The sequence below is a fragment of the Oncorhynchus tshawytscha genome, linkage group LG16, assembly GCF_018296145.1.
Source record: "Oncorhynchus tshawytscha isolate Ot180627B linkage group LG16, Otsh_v2.0, whole genome shotgun sequence".
NCBI lineage: Eukaryota > Metazoa > Chordata > Actinopteri > Salmoniformes > Salmonidae > Oncorhynchus > Oncorhynchus tshawytscha.
In genome coordinates, this window is record NC_056444.1 from 47,056,277 (window position 1) to 47,079,765 (window position 23,489).

The 23,489-nt window shown below is 43.4% G+C and overlaps 1 protein-coding gene across 6 annotated transcripts in view; it reads left to right on the top strand.

Annotated features, from left to right (window-relative positions):
• LOC112215760 (IQ motif and SEC7 domain-containing protein 1) overlaps positions 1 to 23,489 on the top strand; it is a 181,911-nt gene that overhangs the window by 124,597 nt on the left and 33,825 nt on the right. Inside the window, exon 1 of one of the 6 annotated variants that reach the window (XM_024375138.2) lies at positions 13,347 to 13,517. The exons of the other annotated variants lie outside the window; for them this stretch is intronic. Coding sequence (XP_024230906.1) covers positions 13,504 to 13,517 — 14 coding nt within the window. The 5' untranslated portion in view covers positions 13,347 to 13,503. Of the gene's footprint in view, positions 1 to 13,346; positions 13,518 to 23,489 lie in introns of those variants that run through there. 6 annotated transcript variants of the gene reach the window in all.

The following is a 23,489-nucleotide window of genomic DNA, read 5'->3' on the forward strand; positions in this document are numbered from 1 at the left end:
CGTGCTGCATTAACTTATGTAATGATGAGAGCGGAGAGGAGGGGGTGGGGATGATAGGAGAGAATAGATGAGCTCATGTTGCTGCACTGCAGCTCTCACACACACACACACTGCACCATATGGTTTATGCCACACGAGCGTACACACACACACACACGCACGCGCGCACGCATGCTCACGAAACACATGCACACAAAGAGTACGGTGCCACTACCTCTAGCCAGAATTAGCTACTCTACTGCAGAATCACAAGGTTTCCATCTTCGTTATCTGTCTTTGAATGATATGATGTGAGTGAGGTGTGTGTTTGTGTGTGTGTGTAAGATCTGTACATAGTAGGAGCACGTGAAGAGTTTCATTCCAAAACGCTATACACTGAGTGTACAAAACACATGCTCTTTCCATGACAGACTGACCAGGTGAATCCAGGTGAAGCTATGATCCCTTATTGATGTCACTTGTTAAATCCACTTCAATCAGTGTAGATGAAAGGGAGGAGACAGGTTAAAGAATGATTTTTAGAAAGCCTTGAGACAGTTGAGACATGGATTGTGTATGTGTGCCATTCAGAGGGTGAATGGACGATACAAAAGATGTATGTGCGTTTGAACAGGGTATATTAGTAGGTGCCAGGCGCACCGGTTTGTGTTAAGAATTGCAATGCTGCTGGGTTTTTCACACTCAACATTTTCCCATGTGTATCAAGAATGGTTCACCACCCAAAGGACATCCAGCCAATTTGACACAACTGGGTTAAGCATAAGAAGAGAAATTATCTAGATTCTTCAGCTCTTAGCCATTTTTGGCCAATTTCCAACCTTCCATTCGTATGCAAAATTCTGGAGAAATTTGTGTTCAATTTTGCCCCCAGCCTCTCGAATAGTCTGCCAGAGAACCTGAGGGGTGCCGAAACTGTGGACATAATGTATAAAAAGGAGATCTTAAAACATATTTTTAGTTGAGCTTTTTCTTAGGGTGCTTTTTAGTTGTTCAGTTTGTGTTATTCATAAGTTTTTTTTATATGATGATTGTTGTGTAGTAAATATTTCAGCTTTTATTTTCCGTGTTTTCTATTAGTTTTTTTCCTGTAAAGCACACTGTTGCATTCCACGTCTGAAATGTGCTGTATAAATAAAGCTTGCATTGATTTGGAGTCAACATGGGCCAGCAACCAAATTTTGGAAGGTGTTCTTAATGTTTTGTGTGTGTGTGTGTGTGTGTGTGTGTGTGTGTGTGTGTGTGTGTGTGAGAAAGAGAGGGGAAGAGAGAGAAATATTATAAAATAGCTCGACGGGCCACCGGAGTGCTTTCAGCTCTGTCTGTCTGAGAGATTGTACAAGAGAACAGTAGATCAATTACCCTGGGCCTTGGGTTAAAGCTGAAGCATTACAAATTCATAGGCCAAGATTCTTCAGAGCCGGTTGATGATGGATCCTGTGCTAATAGATGTATAGTCCACATGTTGGAGGTCATCAAATAACTGAACGGATCATCATTATTTACGCCCCATTCATTCATAGAATTGGCAAATGACATTTTTTAGACCGAGTGCGATCCTCTGAGACTACAACTATTGATTGCCCTGTTAAAGTATTCTGTAGCTTTTTATCCTGTTGTGACCTATTGATGTAGAATACTGGACTACTTCATCAAACTTTTTTTGTGGTCAGGTGCCACAAAAAGGAACTTAGGAAAATTGAAATTGTCTCAGAACAGGGCAGCACGGCTGGCCCTTGGATGTACACAGAGAGCTAATATTAATAATATGCATGTCAATCTCTCCTGGCTGGAAGTGGAGGAGAGATTGACTTCATCACTACTTTTATTTATGAGAGGTATTGACATGTTGAATGCACCGAGCTGCCTGTCTAAACTACTGGCACACAGAACAGAGTATGGGAGGCACACAGTACTACATAGAGCCATGACTACATGGAACTCTATTCCACATCAAGTAACTGACGCAAGCAGTAAAATTAGATTTAAAAAACAGATTATTACCTCATGGAACAGCGGGGACTGTGAAGCAACACAAACATAGGCACACACACACTATAACATATGCACTATACATACACATGGATTTAGTACAGTAGATATGTGGTCGCGTTGGAGTAGGGGCCTGAGTGCACACAGTGTGTTATGAATGTATTGTAATGTTTTCAAAATTGTCTAAATTGCTTTGACATGCAGCGAATGGGGAGCCAAAATAAATACAAATATTAACAGGTTGTGGTATTTATTATTTTGGGCATGAACTAACCCTAACGCTACACTGCTGAGTATAATCAGTTGACTAGCATGGTTTCAAAGCCTACTATTTGATCTCCATGGATGGATCCCCACATCTTTAAATTAGTACCTGCCTCTGTGAGAAATTACAGTGTTGGGACTGTTGCATGTAAATAATAATTGAAGTGTACTGTTTATCCTTCTAGGGCATTTTGTGCGTTAAGGCCAAATCAAACAAACAAGCAAACGAGCGTGTACACGCTGGAATAAGAATGCACCGTTGTGAATGACAGAAAACAGACGAGCCGTGAGCGTCAACGCCGTCAAAGCGGCGTGCGCTTCAAATTAGAAAGCAAGTCTATTTTTCCTCACGTCTACGCGAAAGCAATGCTCGTTTGCGTTTCATTTGATTTGGCCTTCAGGCCTAAATCATTCTTTGACAATTATTAGGAAGTACTTCTTCTGTCAGCCTTTTCTGTTACCGTGACAACTGTGTGCAGTAGATCCATCAGCGTTTGGTGATGAGCGTGCACTGCTCACGTGCACTGCTCACGTGCACTGCTCACGTGCACTGCTCACGTGCACTGCTCACGTGCACTGCTCACGTGCACTGCTCACGTGCACTGCTCACGTGCACTGCTCACGTGCACTGCTCACGTGCACAGGTCCTCACCGTGGAAGGGCTTTTCTCAATGACAGTCATTCACATTTCCAACAAAGCCGTCTTGACACAGTGAGGCTTTTTACATGTATTTCAACTGAACATGTTTTCGCAGTGGTTATTTTCTTTACTCTGTAGAAATTTTTCTCAAGGAAGTTAAGTATAATGGGGACTTACTCCATCATTGCTCTCTGTCATCAAAATGACACTAAAGAAAGATCTTTAACAACTGTAGTGGGATTCATTGCCAAATATTTCAGTCAGAGACCGTAATTGGCTCAGAAACATGTCATTCTGTCTCTCATTCCCCTGTCTTGGTATTGGACTTGGAAATCAAACCATTTCTCTCTATACAGTACTGTTACTGTCAGCTTCACAATCCCCAAATGAGCTCCCCAGAGAGAGAATCTCCGCTCACTCCTGCTCATCCCCAAACACACTATATATATTCTCCATCTTCTCTTTCTCGCTCACATTCTCCTTCATTAAGTGCAGTCGCTATTTTCACTCACTCACTTGTCAAATGAAATCACCGAATGGTTTTGGTACTGAATTGCTGTGCACTGGCTCCATCTGTTGGTGAGGACATTTTTACGAAAGAGGACTGGAGTCCCCATCCACAGCTTAAAATGTTCCCAAACCAAGTCCCCTTCATACAGTAGCTCTTAAGTCTCCACCCATACAGTTGCTTTGGTGTTTAGTTGTAGTAAGTGAAGGAGAGATGCACAGCCCTTTATCTGTCTTGGCTAACTAACAAGACAGATAAACTAACTAACTCTCAGACAACAAAAAAACGAGATGACAAGTATGCCACTGTGAACTCCCCAAGGGCAGAGACCTGAGAAATGAAAGGATGTGGGATGTCTTTACCCTAACAAACAACTAGACAAGTATTCCACTCTGTTAACCATTTAAGGACAGAGAAATAAGAGATGTGGGGAGCCGTTGGCTTGTGTGTATTCCCTCAGAGTATTCTTCAGCTCTCTACTCTCCCCTATCCCCCTGTCTCTCTCTGTCTCTCTCTCTCTGTCTCTGTCTCTCTCGCTCGCTCTCTCTACCTGGCGTCTCTCCAGCGGTTCCTCCATCTGATTACTGCTTGTCTCTATAGAGATCTATGACTAACGTTTACTTACTATTGTTCAGAGAAAGTGGGGGTTGCCTGCTGGGAGCAGAAAGAGAAACTGCAGCATTATACTGTAAGGCAGCCGTGTTGGAAGAAATATGATATGAATATGATGTACTAGACCCAGGTTAATGCTGGGTTGAAATTGACGTAGATGAGTTTAGAGCCATTCGATTGATTGATTCATATATACTAATCTCACGTGGACAGACGTACATGACATGTATCTAGTAGCTGACGCAGTTACGAAACATTTGGTTCTGGGTTTCCAAGATTGCTTCATACAAATAAAATTTAAAAAACAGCACAGCTATTTTACAATAGGTAAATCCTGTGGTAACTGGAATCTGGACTAACGGAGCCTTCCATGGAGAGAGCTGTTTCTATTGTGCTCCACAAGGTGCTGACAGACACAGTGTTGTGGTCTCTGGCCCAGCATAGAGACAGAGGACTGGGCTAGGGAGCTTTAGTGAGGCCTGTACAGGACACAAGGCCCAGAGGAAAGACGGGGAGGTGGAGGTTTCCTGGAAGCCGGATGTTACTGACAACGTTTTCCGCTAGCGATGTCCATGGTTTCCGTTTCAGATTATACAATCGCATGCAGGGATTAGTTTTTCCTTTCCATTCATACGCTACAGAAGTGGTTTGAGTCAAACCAGTTAAGATTGAAACATAATGCTTATTTTACAAGCCAATATAGATTGCAATACATTATTTAGTATGAGGAGTCAGTCCAGATTCAGTCAGTATAAATTTATAATACAGTTGTTTCAGAGTGTTGTCTGACAAAGATCAGATTTCCCCTCTGGTCCTGTCATGTGTAGTGGAGAAAGAGCGCGAGAGAGGCATGGAAACAGCGTTGCAACAAACTGATTCTGGACAGACACGTCCCCAATGTGCCCGAGATCAATGCCACAGCTGAATAAATGCACTGAAAGGGAGAGAGGGATGAAGGGGGAGAGAGAAAACAGCTGAGTGTATGAGAGAAAGATGGTGGTATGAAAGTAGACTGAGAAAGAGAGCGAAGGCAAGATTGACAGAGCAGCTGAGAGAGCGAGAGAGAGAGCGAGAGCGGTTAGGGGGAGGGCGCAGGGAGAGACTCTCCTTTTCATTGACATTCAAGGGAATGTGCTGATGACTAAAGAATAAATCAGTCCGATAGAGGTTCCTGCCTGGTGCTCCATGTCTCTTAACCCCAGGCAGCCTACACTACAGCACTATATCCCACCTCTATCCACCTCTCCTCTGCTAGCTTAGCAGCCTGTTTATCGACCTCAGCTCTACGTAGATCAACGAGCCTGCCTTATAGTGCAGGGGCTCTCAGCTCCACCTGAACTCTCTCTGTCTCTGTCTCCTCGACACTCGACACAGAGGTGGCAGATATATGAAGGCTCAGGTAGGTGGGCACATGTCTGTCTGTTGCTGTCAGTGTGTGTTTGATGGTTGCTTGCAGTACCTACCTGGCTGCAGTAGTGGGGTACAAGCGGTGTTGTTGTGCGGACTAAGTCCGTGTGTGGCAGTGAGGAGGGATGCAGACAATGGATCCAGAGCTGCAGCTGAGAGCAGCGGCTGCCATGTCAATGGATCGAACGGTACGCCGGAGTGCTGACTCCACTTCTCTGCTCTGTAGTCTGATGTCATGGTCACGCTGATGCATGTCCCCTGGAGGTAGAGAAGAGAGGGGGAGAAAAAGATAGAGGGAGAGAAGTTTTGTGTGTATGTGCATACGTTTATTTAACATAAGTGTGTGTTCTCGTCTGAACAGAGATGGTTTGTGAGGACATGTTTGGCCCTGTAGATCTGTGGCTATTCTCTCCTTTGCTGTCTCTCTCTCTGTAGACCAGGTAAGGGCAACTGGTGGCCGGCAGGCAACTCCCCCCACACCCCTTTTGTTGGCCGGTGGACCAATTTCACCCCCCAAAAATAAATGCGATATACAGTGGCAAGAAAAAGTATATGAACTTTTGGAATTACCTGGATTTCTGCATGAATTGGTCATAACATTTGATCTGATCTTGGTCTAAGTCACAACAATAGACACACAGCCTGCTTAAACTAATAACACACAAACAGTTCATGTTTTTATTGAACACACCGTGTAAACATTCACAGTGTATGGTGGGGAAAGTATGTGAACCCTTGGATTTAATAACTGGTTGACCCTCCTTTGGCAGACATAAACTCAACCAAACTTTTTCCTGTAGTTGCGGATCAGACCTGTACAACGGTCAGGAGGAATTTTACATAACTGTTTCAGTTCAGCAATATTCTTAGGATGTCTGGTGTGAACCACTCTCGGTCATGCTACAGCATTTTAAATCGGGTGAGGTCAGGACTCTGACTGGGCCACTCCAGAAGGCATATTTTCTTCTGTTGAAACAATTGTTGTTGATTTACTTCTGTGTTTTGGGTCGTTGTCCTGTTGCATCACCCAACTTCTGTTGTGCTTCAATTGGTGGACAGATAGCCTAACATTCTCCTGCAAAACATCTTGATGAACTTGGGAATTCATTGTTCTTTCGATGATAGGAAGCAGTCCAGGCCCTGAGGCAGCAAAGCAGCCCCAAACCATGATCCTCCCTCCACCATACTTTACAGTTGGGATGAGGTTTTTTATGTTGGTGTGCTGTGCCTTTTTTTCTCCACACATGGTGTTGTGTTCCTTCCAAACAACTCAACTTTAGTTCAATCTGTCCACAGAATATTTTGCCAGAAGCACTGTGGAACATCCAGGTGCTCTTTTGCGAACTTCCGACAGCAATGGTTTCTTCCGTGGTGTCCTCCCATGAACACCATTCTTGTTTAGTGTTTTACGTTCCACAGATTACGTTCCACAGATTTTATGTTCCACAGATTTATGTAAGTCTTTAGCTGACACTCTAGGATTCTTCTTAAGCTCATTGAGCATTCTGTGCTGTGCTCTTGCAGTCAACTCTGCAGGACGGCCACTCCTAGGGAGAGTAGCAACAGTGCTGAACTTTCTCCATTTATAGACAACTTGTCTTACTGTGGACTGATGAACATCAAGGCTTTTCAAAATACTTTTGTAACCTTTTCCAGCTTTATGCAAGTCAACAATTTTTAATCTTAGGTCTTCTGAGGTCTATTTTGTTCCAGGCATGGTTCACATCGTTCAATGCTTCTTGTGAATAGTGTTTTTTTTAATAGGGCAGGGCAGCTCTAACCCACATCTCTAATCTCATCTCATTGATTGGACTCTAGGTTAGTGGACTCCTGACTCCAATTAGCTTTTGAAAAAGTAATTAGCCTAGGGGTTCACATACGTTTTCCAACCTACACTGTGAATGTTTAAATTATGTATTCAATATAGACAAGAAAAATACAATAAGTTGTGTTATTAGTTTAAGCACTCTGTGTTTGTCTATTTTTGTGATTAAGATGAAGATCAGATTGAATTGTATGACTCATTTATGTAGGAATGCAGGTAATTCCAAAGGGTTCACATACCTTTTCTTTCCACTGTGTGTATGTATATACAGTACCAGTCAAAAGTTTGGACACAGCTACTCATTGAAGGATTTTTCTTTATTTGTACTTTTTTTCTACATTGTGGAATAGTAGTGAAGGTATCAAAACTATGAAATAACACATAAGGAATCATGTAGTAACAAAAAAAGTGTTAAACAAATCCAAATATTCTTCAAAGTAGCCACCCTTTGCCTCTGACAGCTTTGCACACTCTTGGCATTCTCTCAACCAGCTTAACCTTGAATGCTTTTCCAACAGTCTTGAAGGAGTTCCCACATATGCTGAGCACTTGTTGGCTTCTTTTCATTCACTCTGCAGTCCAACTCATCCCAAACCATCTTAATTGGGTTGAGGTCGGGTGATTGTGGAGGCCAGGTCATCTGATGCAGCACTCCATCCCTCTCCTCCTTGGTCAAATAGCCCTTACACAGCCTGGAGGTGTGTTGGGTAATTGTCCTGTTGAAAAACAAATGATAGTCCCACTAAGCGCAAACCAGGTTGGATGCGTATTGCTGCAGAATGCTGTGGTAGCCATGCTGGTTGTGTGTCTTGAATTCTAAATAAATCACAGACAGTGTCACCAGCAAAGCACCCCCACACCATAAGACCACCTCCCCCATGCTTCACGGTGGGAACCACACATGCAGAGATCATCCGTTCACCTACTCTGCGTCTCACATAGACACAGCGGTTAGAACCAAAAATCTCAAATTTGAAATTATCAGACCAAAGGACAGATTTCCACCGGTCTAATGTCCATTGCTCATGTTTCTTGGCCAAAGCAAGTCTCTTCTTCTTATTGGTGTCCTTTAGTAGTGTTTTCTTTGCATCAATTTGTGCATGAAGGCCTGATTCACACAGTCTCCTCTGAACAGTTGATGTTGAGATGTGTCTGTTACTTGAACTCTGTAAAGCAGAGAACTCTGGGTCTTTCATTCCTGTGGCGGTCCTCATGAGAGCCTGTTTCATTATAGCGCTTGATGGTTTTTGCGACTGCACTTGAAAATTTCCCATCCCTGCTGTAGACCAATTGTTGTTCCCTCCTATCCTATCTATGCTGGATCTTCCTTCCTGTCCTGTCTATGATGGAGCAGAGCAGCCATGTCTCCCCAGCCAGCCCAGCTCTCCCCTCTGACTCACTGCAGAGCTCCAGGGTGATTCATCTTGATCAGCACCCGGCAGCACCCTATTAGCATATTTTCAATTAAACCTGTAGCAGACAGGATGGGACCCTCTGACTGCACATCGATTCTTCCTCAATTGTTCCTGCCGATGTAAGCGAGGCAGTGTTGGTTATAACAGACCCCTGCCTGTTTTTCGCCGTTCACTCAGAACTACTGATCTGCAGTCATTAGAGCTGTTTACAAAATGGATGGCTTTACCAGAGCAAATTAAATGCACAGAGCTGTGAGTGGTCTCTCTCTCTCAGTCATATGGCAGAATGGAGGTAGGGGAAACTACAGTACTGTATGCATGGGTTGTTTCCATGCCGCGTTGTGTACTTCCCTCCCTTAATAGCCACCTCTCCTCCCTCGTTCTCTCACTCGATCTTGCTCTCTCTCGCTCTATCCCATCAAGACATTCTTTGTTGTTTTGTTGTCTTTTGTTTTTCTGCTAGAGATCGTAATGAAACACGGACTTCCCCTCAGGATCATTAGTCAGAATTCACAGAGTTCTGAATCCCAGGTGTTTTCTCCACATTCCATTGTATGTTTATGCACTGACTAAAATGTACCACTAAATAAAGATGTTGGAAATGACAGTGCACAACATTGTTCTCTGCTCTGTATTCAGCATGGTGTTGTGAAGCGAGCAGGGATACTCTGTTGCTGCCTCTATAAAATATGATTTATACCTCAAGATCAACCCTCTGCTTAAAACAACTTAACTTAACCTTGGGACTGCACAAGTCAATGTTAACGTACTTAACCTCCAGACCGATAAATCGGACTTGTCACCCTCACACTGGCCCTCCTGTTCAGCTCTCCTGGCAGTAAAGACTGGGCTCTCAGCTCTGTGGTTCTGCTATGCGTCTATAGTACACGTATGTGGATTGGAAAGGGTAATATCCTGGTTGTCAGGGAGGCTGGTGTGAAAGCACACCCGAGCTGTGCCTGTGTGGTTTCTGTGTACCAGCTTAGTTTCTCCTCTCCTTTAGCTCTGGCTAGCATCTCCATGGAGAGAGTAAACATCTGTTTTTGGGGGTATCAGACTCTTTCTTTTTTTTTTATATTTTTTTTTTTTACAAAAAGAGGAATCTAAAAATGCACTGGGTGAGGTGTATTTCCAATTGGAGACCTTCCTATCTAAAAACAGGACTTACACTTCCGAAGGTTGAAGCGGATCCTTTTGGCACAAACCCAACACCTTTTTGATTTGGACTGCCTCCACCTAAGTCCGAACAGCCCATCCTTTGTTTCAAAACTAACATGAAATCTTAGACAGGAGAATAACAAGCGTTTGACAAGGACAAGGAGATAAAGGGGAAAGTGTCATGAAGAAAGTAATGTAATCTCTGTTTCCACAGTAGATACTAAGGTTGTACATTGTGAGAAAACGGACTTCGCCATTAGAGAAAACACTCTCTGAAAAGGCCCCTGTTGGTTTATGTCACTCACAGATTACATTTAGGAGTGTCTGGTGCTATTTTGTGTGGTATCACAGTGGGAATGACTTGTGGAAAAAGCTACTTTTTCCGAGTGGCACCTCAGCTTTGGAAGAAGGTCATTGGATTAGAATGACTGAGTATCTTTGATGACCGAATTCAGTTTGGGTTGTATAGTAGTAGCCACTTTAACTTAAGAGACTGGTTGATTATTTTAAATGTACTCACAGTTAAAGTTAGCCTCGTACGAACCATCCTGATCTCGTACGAACCATCTTGATCTTGCGAGCTCACATTCTGTAGCGAAATAGAATGTGCCCTCACGAGATCAGGATGGTTCGTACGAGGCTAACTTTAACTGTAAGTACATTCAAAATAATGAAAAGCCTCTTATGATTCAATTAATTCACTGTACATCCTTCACACCTATACATCTCTACCCCAGTTGAAGGAGCCAAACTGAACCCTCAACTCCTCCAGTTGATTGACAGCTGTGTATCCCTGGACTCTGGTCTGTTAGTTTTTTAAAAATGTTTAATTTAGCCCTTATTTAACTAGGCAAGTCGGTTAAGAACAAATTCTTATTTACAATGACGGCCAAACCCGGACGATGCTGGGCCAATTGTGCGCCGCCCTATGGGACTCCCAATCACAGCCGGATGTGATGCAGCCTGGATTCAAAGCAGGGACTGCAGTGACTCCTCTTGCACTGAGATATAGTGCCTTAGACCGCTGTGCAACTTGGGAGCAGGGGTCATTCAGACTGCGGATGAGGCCCACTACCCTTGAACTGACCTGAGTATTATCCTCGGGTTATCCTGTAGGCTGGGAGAACTGGGCCTGGGAGCTTCTAATGAGTCATTTAGGGGCTACGGGTCAATAGACTCTGCCACCCACCAAGACCAGGGATGTCATGCCGACATTAAAGCAGTAAGCCTTATGGAGCATATATCACACTGCCCAGGATAAGGCCGAGACAGCGGACAGATTATAATCCATTTCTCCGTAATGACTGTAATTTTTGTAATTAATTCTGCAGGACCTAATTGGGGTTGGAGTGTTGTGAGCTGAGCTGTGTGTTGATGTATTGTGGGTGTGTGAATGTTGTGTGGTTTTTCTCGCTCCATTCCAAACATATGGCTTCCATCCCTATCGACCTTTCAATAGGATGTCTGATGAGATCCAGGAGATTGTGGCTCTGAATGGATTTAATGGACACAAAACAAAGTTAGTCCTGTGTCTTTGTTGTTGGTAATTGTAAATGAATCCATGTGTCCTGCATAGGACTATCCCCCCTTCTAGTGAATACCTTGGCACTATCTCAAACTGAGGAGTCAGGGCTGCCGAAACATAAAACGTGGTGCTTTATAATGAATTTATTATATTCCTTGCCACTCCTTGCCTGTGGCATGGCACGGGTCTTGCCATGCAGTTCTCATAAACTTATAAAAAGAGGGCTATCCTTCCTGTCAGCTTGGAGGGTTTTTGTGAATATGGAGAGACAGTAGATGTGCTGACTTGCACACTTCCAGGACTTGCTGGAAATGAAGTATGAATGGAATGTGCACACTCAGGATATCTGGTTCCACTGGAATGTGTCGACGTGAATACATTTCTTGACACTTGTGACCTGCAGAAAAGTTTGCTTAGTTGCTCTCATTTAGTGAGAGCAAAAGAATAAAACGTATGACTGGTTAAATCTTAGTTGCCCAGATTAAGTATTGTCCCCCCCCCCCCAAAAGGACACTTTGTATCCATGTTGTTTTACCTAGTGACCTATATTCTGTGTCCATTGCTACCTACGACAGACCCAAGGCTTTACAAATGGAGGAGTTTCAGCAGAGGCTAGGGACAAAAGTAATGAATAATGTATCTCCTAATTTCCCCTTCATTGTTGAGATGCTTTCAAGCAAACATTTTAGTTAATATTTAAATACTAATGATCCAGGTCCATTTGCAGTTGGAAAAAAAAAAGTCAACGTCCCAGGTTACCATCTCCAGTAAACTGATAGGCCTACGCTGACAGTTTTCAGAGGTACGTTGTGTGATAGGAGTTTGGATTTGGTTGTTGTTTTCCACTCAGATTTGCAGAGTTTTAGAAAAGAGAAGACGCTAGAAACTGGGCAGGATTTCCTTTCGTTAACAAATTTCGAGGACCTGACATTGCAGTTTCCCCCAACACACTGCTTTCAGGGGTCAAACTATAGCTATCTGGCTGTCCAATGGAAGCCTGTCCTTAAGTCTATAGTTTAGTTACATACTACTCTAGTGTTTGTTACAGTATCATTATATGAGGGCCTGCTGGACACCTTTTGGGATCCCCACTCATACATTCAACACTTTAATCCAGGGCGATTTACAGGAGCAATTAGTGTTAAGTGCCTTGCTCAAGGGCACATCAACAGATTTTTCACCTAGTTGGCTCTGGGATTTGAACAGCATCGCTCTGTGGCTTGTATGAGTCTATTTTAACAGCTGTGTGTCCAATGGCACTATAGGATAACCTAGAAGCCTGGCAGGCAAGGTTAATATTGTGTGGAAGATTTTCCCTTTTTCTTCAAGTTGAGATCTAACTGTACATCCCAAATCACTGTGATATAGTGTTCCTTATCTCAGCCTTCCCATCCTTTGCACGACATTAAGTGATTATGTCACTCAGTGCTAATCACCTTCTCGGTCATTAACTTGACGAGCCCTGTGGCTGCAGCCTAAATCATTTAATACAAAGCGCTTTCTCCAAAAACAACTTTATGGGAAATGAAATATTGTACTACTGTCTACAGCCAAATGAGGAGGTCGTTAATGTGAAATATCATCAGTGTTCTCACTTTCAGAAGGAGCACAAAGTAGGAGAGCGAAATTAAAAAGTAATTCCGCACAGCTCTCATACTCTCAACCTTTGCCTGTGTCAACTTTATCTGTGTCATTTCTTTCTCTTAAAGAAACCTGTGTAATATACAGTATATTATTTGGCGCAGGTCTTTGACAGTATGACACATCCTCTAGCCTCGCCACAGGGCAGGCCCTGTTTTTCTCTGTCTGTATTTTCCCCTAATCAAACATGGAAAATGTATGATGCAGCGGGCGGCATGAGAAAGGCTTGCTTTATGCCCTGTGCCAACACAAACAATGGTCAGCGCCAGTGCAGACGGCCGGACAGGGAGGTGCTCCTCTAGGGCTCAATAGCCCCAGTGTCTCTGGCCAGGGGGCTGGGATGTTACAGAGACACTGTGGTCACTGCCAGGGTAGCGCAGGGGAGCACACAGTGGGGATAGCAGATCTAGCAGACCTCCAGCAGAAGCCCAGGGCTAAGGGAGCAGGCTACAGAGAGCAGGAGAGGGAGAGAACAGGAGACACAACACAGAGGGAAGGTCTGGAGAAGTGATTAGCTGGATGTGGTTTGGAAGGTGAGTGAGTGAGGGGGAAATGTGAGGGGGGCTCTCTTTCTCGCTTACTCTTTTCCACCTCCTTGTAATACTTACATGGTGCGGACATACTTCAACAACAAAAAAATTCACCTTGTGACTATCTGATCACTGATGCGATTAACCAATAGTGCAGGCAGATTAAACCGACAACAGCTGTTATTGTGGGCCGTACAGTCAATTTGCACAAATCAACTGCATCATTCGATTTCACTTTGCTTTTGTGTCTCTAATTTGATTGCATAGACAGGCGTGCTTGTCGATGGCCCAAAACAAACACAGGCCAGTTATTATATCAAGAGCTTTTCTACTCACACAGTTTGCGCTTGGAGGACAGATATCAGGTTTCAATCTATTTCTGGGACCGTCAGAAGCAGACAGTTTTTACCCTCTGATATATCAAAGCCGTTGAAAATCCATTTAGGAAACAGACAAAGGAAGGAGAGCCGAGGGAGGTGTCTTTTTACAACGTTTGGCCTTCGCTTTACGGACAGGGAGTCTGTCTGATGATGGATTGGTCACCATGGTGCAGTTTGACCAGGAAGCAGATGTCAACTCAAAGCTGTAGTTGGGTTCTAAGGGTCCCACAATGTTTGGATGCTGAAGGAGAGTTAGGGAGTTCTCCGTTTTATCCAGTAGATTAGAAGTGTTTGAAATTTACTGCAGATGTTTTATTGTTGTGACATACAGTAATAATGCAACTGTACTTCTATTTTTCCGATACCAGAAAACGATGAGACACAGTTTGATCATGTTAAGAAATTGAAACTGTGCAGGCCTGCCACATACTGCTTTGGTGTTTTGATGAAATTCAACATGTATTTAATTTTAAATAAGCATCAAGCATTCTGTGAACTATAAGTCAATTGACTGTCTTAACATGCCGCATGACACAAACACCTCTATGCACTGCTTCAAATAGAATGGTGCGCCACCAACCGTCTTAACTCACGAGCAAAAGCAGGTCAGTGTCTTATTCCATCCTGTGGATCTTTGAATAACTCCATCTCCTTGATTCCACCCTCCCTCCCTCCCTCCCTCCCACCATTGTCACAGAGATGCCTGACCTCCTTGTCCTATGACTTCATGATCATAGCTCAGCTCTCCCTCAGGGTCGCTGTGTGTGTGGCTGTTTATACATATGCCTCTATGCACTTACTATGCCTCTATGCACTGCCTTGCTATGTTGTTGTATTAGGTCTCTTCATGTAGTGTTGTGTTGTCTCTCTTGTTGTGATGTGTGTTTTGTCCTATATTTATATTGTATTTATTTTTAATCCCAGGCCCCCGTCCCTGTAGAATACCTTTTGCCTTTTGGTAGGGCGTCATTGTAAATATGAATTTGTTCTTAACTGACTTGCCTAGTTAAATAAAGGTAAACTACATCAATAAAAAATGATAGGAAGATAACAGAAATTGCTGCAATAACATCTCTGGCCAGCAGGTGGCCCTATCACTCTGGACCAGGGATGGACAACTGGCGGGCCCCACCCCCCATCAAAGTGGCATGCACTCTGTGTAGCTAGCCCTTAACCACGGATCTAGGATCCGATTACTCTACCCCAATCCTAATTTAGCCATTAGGGCGATGAAAACATATCTGTCCCTGCGCAAGTGGTTAGGGATAATTCTGTGTCATGCACTCCAGTTGCCATTCTGTGTATTTATATTCTCCGTGGTCACTCACGTTGGGGGTAATCTGAGCACAGTTCTGTATGTAATGGCCGACCATTAGGGATACTCTTAACTGTAATGGCAATACTCTAACTGAGCCTAGTAATGTGTCATATCTCCTTGTTGTGCCCTACAAGTAGGTCCATTTCAATGGAATTTCATCACTGAGCATTAGACAAAAAACATTCTTCTACTAGGTACAAATCTGTTGTTCTGCCTCTGACCACGGCAGTTAAATTCTCATTGCAAATAAGAATTTGTTCTTAACTGACTTGCCTAGTTAAATAAAGGTTAATAAAAAAAAACAAGTACCAGCATTCTCTGGGTAGAGGTGGTGGTGAATTGTTAATTTCCCTGACAGTGTGTTTACCACAGTGTCACCTCCATTCTCACATGGCTCTATTTTTAGCACAGCAGCACTGTGCTGAAGCATGGTTCTGTACAGGGGCGGGGCTTGAAGAGACTACAGTGAAATATGAGACCTGGTAAAGAGGACTGGAGGGAAAACATTTATTCATGGTCAAACACAGCTCCAGTCTGTTCCCAATAACACAGGGAAAATGTTTTTACATTTTTTGATACAATCTTAAATCAAAATGATTCACAGCTGTAATGGCTGCCAAAGGTGCTTCCACCGAGTGTTAACTCTGGGGTGTAAAGACATACGCAATCAATACATGCTTATTTCTTATTCATTTGGAAAATGTTCTTTCACTTTTATAATGTTGAGTAGGTTGTAGAGATCGGAAGGGGGAAAATATCCAATGTTATACATTTTTTCGATGACATTTTAAGGGCAACGCCTGGTGCTGTAGGTGTCCTGGTGGACAGGCCGTGTGCACCTAATGGTGTGTTTGGCTGTCACCTCCTTAGTGTCTTGTGGTCAGCGGCAGTGGAGTTGCCATCCAGGCTGTGATGTAGCCAGTCAGTAGGCTCTTGATGGTGCTCCTGTGGAACACTGCGAGGGCCCTCGGGGACAGGCCAAATTTAATCAGCCTCCTGAGGTTGAAGAGTTGCTGTCGTGCCTTCTTCTTCACCACATTGTCCGTGTGGTTTGACCATTTCAGCTCCGTTGATGAGGATGGGGGCGGACCCAGCCTAGTTCAAGTCCACAATCAGCTCCTTTGTTTTGCTGACGTTGAGGGAGAGGTTGTTTACCTGGCAACACACCGCCAAAGTGCCTACCTCCTCGCCTTAGGCCGTCTCGTCGATGTTGGTAATTAGGTCTACTACTGTCGTGTCGTCAGCGAACTTGATGGAGTTGGAGCTGGGGGGGTGGTGATGTGGTCTTTGTGGACATCTTGAAGCAGGTTGGGATAATATTGAGAGAGATATTGAAAATGTCTGAAAACACAACAGCTAGCTGTTTGAATGACTTGCATACAGTTGAAAAGTTTACATACACCTCAGCCAAATACACTTAAAATGAGGTTTTCACAATTCCTGACATTTAATACTAGTAAAAATTCCCTGTCTTAGGTCAGTTAGGATCATCACTTTATTTTAAGAAGGTGAAATGTCAGAATAATAGTAGAGAGCATGATTTATTTCAGCTTTTATTTCTTTCATCACATTCCCAGTGGGTCAGAAGTTTACATACACTCAATTAGTATTTGTTTGCATTGCCTTTAAATTGTTTAACTTGGGTTAAATGTTTCAGGTGGCCTTCCACAAGCTTCCCACAATAAGTTGGGGGAATTTTGGCCCATTCGTCCCGACAGATCTGGTGTAACTCAGTCAGGTTTGTAGGCCTCCCTGCTCGCACATACTTTTTCAGTTCTACCCACAAATTTTCTATAGGATTGAGGTCAGGGCTTTGTGATGGCCACTCCAATACCTTGACGTTGTTGTCCTTAAGCCATTTTGCCTTTGGAAGTATGCTTGGGGTCATTGTCCATTTGGAAGACCAATTTGCGACCAAGCTTTAACTTCCTGACTGATGTCTTGAGATGTTGCTTCAATATATCCACATAATTTTCCCTCTCATGATGCCATCTATTTTGTGAAGTGCACCAGTCCCTCCTGCAGCAAAGCACCCCCACAATATGATGCTGCCATCCTCGTGCTTCACAGTTGGGATGGTGTTCTTCGGCTTGCAAGCCTCCCCCTTTTTCCTCCAAACATAACGATGGTCATTTTGGCCAAACAGTTTTATTTTTGTTTCATCAGACCAGAGGACATTTCTCCAAAAAGTGCCATCTTTGTCCCCATGTGCAGTTGCAAACCGTAGTCTGGGTTTTATGTGGCGGTTTTGGAGTAGTGGCTTCTTCCTTGCTGAGTGGCCTTTCAGGTTATGTCGATATAGGACTCGTTTTTACTGTGGATATAGATACTTTTGTACCCATTTCCTCCAGCATCTTCACAAGATCCTTTGCTGTTGTTGTGATTTCGTTTGATCTTCCCATGATGTCAAGCAAAGAGGCACTGAATTTGAAGGTAGGCCTTGAAATACTTCCACAGGTACACCTCCAATTGACTCAAATTATGTCAATTAGCCTATCAGAAGTTTCTAAAGCCATGACATCATTTTCTGGAATTTTCCAAGCTGTTTAAAGGCACAGTCAACTTAGTGTATGTAAACGTCTGACCCACTGGAATTGTGACACAGTGAAATAATCTGTCTGTAAACAATTGTTGGAAAAATGACTTGTGTCATGCAAAAAGTAGATGTCCTAACCGACTTGCCTAAACTATAGTTTGTTAACAAGAAATTTGTGGAGTGGTTGAAAAACGAGTTTTAATGACTCCAACCTAAGTGTATGTAAACTTATGACTTCAACTGTACATCCTCCATGAAGAACGTAAGGGCATAGCCCTCCTTGTCCTCGGGGGCTCTCCTCGGCAGCTCAGAGTAGTTTGCTGGAATTTTGAGAAAAAGGTGTTAACTCATCCTGTAGGGCTGCGTTGCTGTCCAGAATGTGACTGGCGTTCTTTTTATAATCCGTGATCATTAGAAGCCCCTGGCACATACGCCTCGTATCTGACCCTCTGAATTGCTCCTCCACTTTGTCCCTATACTTGTTTCTCGCCATCTTCATGCTTCTAACCCTGCATTGCTTGCTGTTTGGGGTTTTAGGCTGGGTTTCTGTACAGCACTTTGACATCAGCTGATGTAAGAAGGGCTTTATAAATACATTTCATTGATTGATTCATCGATCTGCGAAGGTTCTATTTGTACTGTTTAACTATACTCCTTCATTTTTCTGACAAGGCTGCCACGTGATCAAAACAGTTTTGGAGCATGGATTCTGATTGGTCAGACCAGCATGGTACAGACCTGACCACTGAAACATCCCTCTGGAGTCTTTATTTGTAGGTGGGGAGGAGCAAAATGGAGTCATGGTCAGATTTGCCATAAGTAGGACGGGAGATAACTCGTGTCGAAAAGACGTGTGGCTGTGGTCCAGCGTAGAATCTGCAGGAGTTGGTCTGAAAATGTGTTGATAGTAATTCGGGCGCACCATTTTCTTACTTTTGTTAAAGTCCCACGCGGCAATGAACACTGCCTCCTGGTACGCGGTCTCCAGTTTGTTCAGGGTCCAATGAAGATCTTTGAGAGCATTTTTGGTGTGGGGCGGGATGTACAATGCCATGGTGGTAATTATTGAGAACTCTCTCGGATGGTGAAAAAGGCGACATTTGATGACCAAGTATTCCAAGTTGGGAGAGCAGAAGCTCGCAAATTCCTGTACGTTTCCCCCTTCACACCACTTATTGGTCATAAAGCAGAGCCCTCCGCCTTGTATATAATCTGTTTTGTTGTATATAATACGTTTGGATGTCGGAGGAAAGCCAGAGTATGTTGAAGAATATGATGTCCCTCTGGAAGGAGATCCTCGCTCTGAGTTCGTCAAGCTTATTCAGTAATAATTGAACATGGAGGGGGCTGGGTGCAGCAGCTCAATACTGCGTAGTTAATTGTGTGTAAAACATTTTTTTTTAAAGATCACCTTAACTCCCTGCGGCCCTTAACCCTCCTGTTGTGTTCCAGTCAAACTGGAAAATGTAGTTAATTTAATCTGATTGTCATTAAGATTCCATGTCTTTGTCCACACAGGGCATCTGAACACACAAAATACATTTAGGTGATTTTCATTACATTTAGGGTATTTTGTTTAACTTTTGAACACCTGCGGTGTTCCGGTGAATTGGTGAGACTACAATTAGTGTATAAAATTGAGTTCATGCACATGCCCGTTCATCAGATAGACACACTTCCTCTCCCAGACCCCCACATGCATGTGGGTTTGAGCGCGCGCACACACTTACTTCACTCCCCTTCTTGGCATCCATGGCAACCCCCATGGGAACCTTTCCCCAATACAATATTTCCCCCACGGGAACCACACCTGTTGGCATTCTCACAAACAATCGCAACATTGTTTCAATAATATGTAGAACTTTTCTCGCAGCTCTGGTATATAAAGCTTTTTTGAGGCCTTGCTCACAATTCATTCTGTGGCAGCACAATGACCAAACGATATACTGTATGTGAGGCTCTTAATCATATCTTTGATCATGACACTAGTGAGGAGAGAGGCCAGGAAACTAACAGTGAAGATACGTTAGAGGAGGAAGTGTCAGAAGTTGAAGTGTCAGAAGTTGAAGACAACACAGAACATGATTCAGGACAAGAGTCAACCGATGTGGAACAATCCAGTTACATTCCGATCAAAGAATGGGAATTTGTCCTGGTCTTCATCCCCACATGAGAGGAGAGGTCGGCTGTCGGCTGAAAATGTTACCAGGATGACCCCAGGACCAACGAGATACGACATATCCAGAGTTGATGACATAAAATCCTGCTTCGAACTGTTCCTGACAGAGTCAATCGAAACTATAGTGATAAACTTGACCAACTTGAGGGGAGACGTGTTTACAAAGACAACTGGAAGGAGGTAGACCAGACACGTCCAAGTAGACGTGTCTGGCTGGTGTGTACAGATCCAGAAACTAATCTACCACCAGTTTATGGGATGCAGAGTCTGGTTGGGCAATTCTTCGTGCTACTATGTCACTCCAGACATTTCACGTAATGGGTGATTCGCATCAACACAATATGTTTAATCTGAGTATTTGTTATAGTCAAAATAGTCCATACATGATGCTTTTTTGTACTAAAAAACAAGTTGTATGAGCTCAGGTCAATGAGACCTACAGTCCATAAATAGCAAATAGAAGTTCAAAACTTAAGAACTTAAGTTGATAAAAAGATCTAACACTATTAGCTGTTAATATACTGTATGTATTATTATGGATTTATAATCAGCTATAATGGGGTGGTCATTTTGGACTGGTAACACAGAATGAATTAACATGAAACGAACACAACAGGAGGGTTAATTGATGCAAGCTAATTGTTGTTTTGCTGCAGTGAGAGACGGAAGGAAGAAAAGCAGCCCATATATTTAGCTTACTTTCACGTATACAGTATACGGTCTCCATTCTTTGGTGCTATACAACATGACAGACAAATTCCCCCTATTCTAAACTTAGAGAGCTCAGGCATTACTAACGGATGTAGAGACACGTTCTTCAGTCGACATCACTAGTCGATGTCTGATGATCTTTGATGGTTCCTTGAGGATCCCAGAGGCAACACATCTGTTCCAGCTTTGCTGCCAGACAGAATTTGATCTGATGAGCAACGCCTCATATCCTTTCATTACTGTCAGTCCAGCCCATTTATACATTTGTTTCCAGCTCCCTGTTTGACACAGGAATCCCCCCCTCCCCAAGAGTTAATGGTAAAACTGTGTTTGTTTTTACTTTTAACGAGTTGCTTACAATTCACTCCAAATATCCCGGCCCCCTACTTCTCTGTTAAACCGCTGAGGTATCAAACAATGACATCGCCAAGCTAATTGCTTCCAGACCGGGTCGAGAGCCCGACTTTTCGTTTTCTTTTCCATTTCTGGTGCAGCGCTTACCGGCTTTGGCTTGCAAAAGCAGATATGATAAATGGTGCATGACATCATGTAGACAGCGTTGCACAGCACAACTCTTTCATATACAATAAAAAAAACTCTTGTGAGTCTCCAGGAAACTAGCCATCGCTTCAATGGAAAAACACTTGAGGTCTTAGGAATCTGCAGTACTGTAGCAGATGCCCGTTTTCCATTTTCATTCATATTTTTGCTTCCTTTTCTGAATGTAAGACTTTCAGAACTCAATATTCTTCATGAAGTGCTTTTCTTGCTAGACTGAAATATGTAAATTATCTGTGAAGCTAAAACATATATGCCATGCAGTGGAGATGTCCCCGATCTACTATGGCTCTTGCCGAGGCAAGGAAAAGGGGACAGGAGAGGGTGATGGAGTATGAGCTGAAATGCAGCAAGGCCATGTGCAGTGAGTTGGGGGGAAAATAGGGGTTTTTATGAGCAAAGAAAGGGCCTCCTGTTGGAATTCCCAACCATGACATCATTCCCATGGAAAGAACCGTGCAGACGCTTGGATAGGGCAGAGGGGATATAGAAGGTTTTCCACACATACTGTATACAGAGAGAGAACGAGAGCGAGATGGAGGATGTAGATACAGAGGGTGTGTTCAGTGTTTAAAGAAATCCAGACTTTTCTTGTACCCAAGTTTAACGGTGCTAGGATGTGTGTTTGGTTTAGTGTATTTAGTGAGAGAGTTAAGATTGCTGTGGGGGAAAATACCCTTGTCATCAGAAAACAGGATTTAAAAAAAAATGCAGATCATTAATCTAAACTAGAAATAATAGAGGTCCAAAGAATCGATTGTTGATCTCTAGCCAAATACTGAGAAAATCCTGATCTCCAGGTTACTTGGTGACAGACATCACAAGCGTTTCTTCAAACCGTACGTCTTCCTTACACAGATACAATTAGCCTGTACTTGCGTGTGAAACTCAGAAATGTTAATCGACCATAAGAAAAGTGATATTCTCCAGACCTTGTAATCATTGCAAACGAATCGAGGTGCCCTTTGATTACACAGCTGCATATCTCAACACTGTACCAGACTGTAATGAAATCCTCCACTCATATCTATTCAGGTCTTGTTTCGAAACAAATGTCAGCAGGGATAGAGTTTATTCATTCATCCCTTGTGATGAAACAACAAAGCTTTGACTGCTGTCGCAGCCCACTGTGCTTTGATAATATTCAGGACTCATCGGGACTCATTTGAAATTGCTGGTGAACGCTAAGATGCTCTCCCTTCAGGTTTCCTAACTCATCTGAATTGCAAAATAATGAGCCTTTAAATTTGATTGAAGGACGTTTTAAGATGCGGGTTTTTGAGACCGTTTTTCTCCTTGGTGTGGGTGTTTTTGTTTACTGTCGGCCGGAACTAAACGGGACTTCACTAAACAGTGGAAAGGCTGCGTGACAGGTGATTCCTGTAAGTCGAGTCGAGTCTCTGCTGCTGTGCTATGTGTCGACAGCTGTACAGCAGCACTAGGGTCTGGGTCTCAGTCATCTCCATCTGAAATAGATCCTCAGTCAGTCTGCCTTCCTCCTGCTGCAGCGGCACAGACGTCTGCTGTCTCTATAACCTTTATCTTCCGCACCCGACGCTCAGCTCACAGACACCCGGTAAAATATTCACATTTTGTTCCTTGTGTGCTTCCTTCTATTTCTCTCTCTCTGTTGTTGGTCTCTGACTCCATTCCTCTCTGTGTCTCTCTCTCTCTCTCAATCTTCTGTTTGATGTCCAAGATGGGAAAAGGGGCCAAAGGAAGCAAAAATGTTCTCCACGGGGAGGCCCAGGATCCAGGCTTGTAATTAGAGGACATCACCACCTTCCTCCTGACACAGGCGCGTCAGAGATTGGTGTCCCCAGTAAACCTGACCCATCTGGGAACCATATTTTTCCGGGAACCTGTTGTCATTATCCCCCCCCAAATATCCCTGACTGGAGGGGCAGTTTGGCCTAGTCCCCCCATGTGCCCCAACCCGTTCACTCAGAGGGGTAATTGTTCTCTGGCCCTGTCCAGTCCATCCTAAAGAGACTAGAGAGCACAGCACCTCAAGCAGGTAATGGTATTGCTGCAGCTCATGTCTGACTGACACACTTGGTTAACTAAGCCATTATGGTGCAATGGGAGACATTCTATGTGCTCCTCCATTATCTTCCATCCATGATCGAGTATGAGAGAACTGAATACAGACGTTACAAAGAATGCCGAAGAGAGATCTTATAAAACAGGAAGATGAAAAGAATAGGAGATGAGAGAGGGTTGAAGACAGAAATAGAGAAATAAAGAGGGGTATAGATACAGAAAGGCTAGCGGACTGTACACTAGCTCTTAT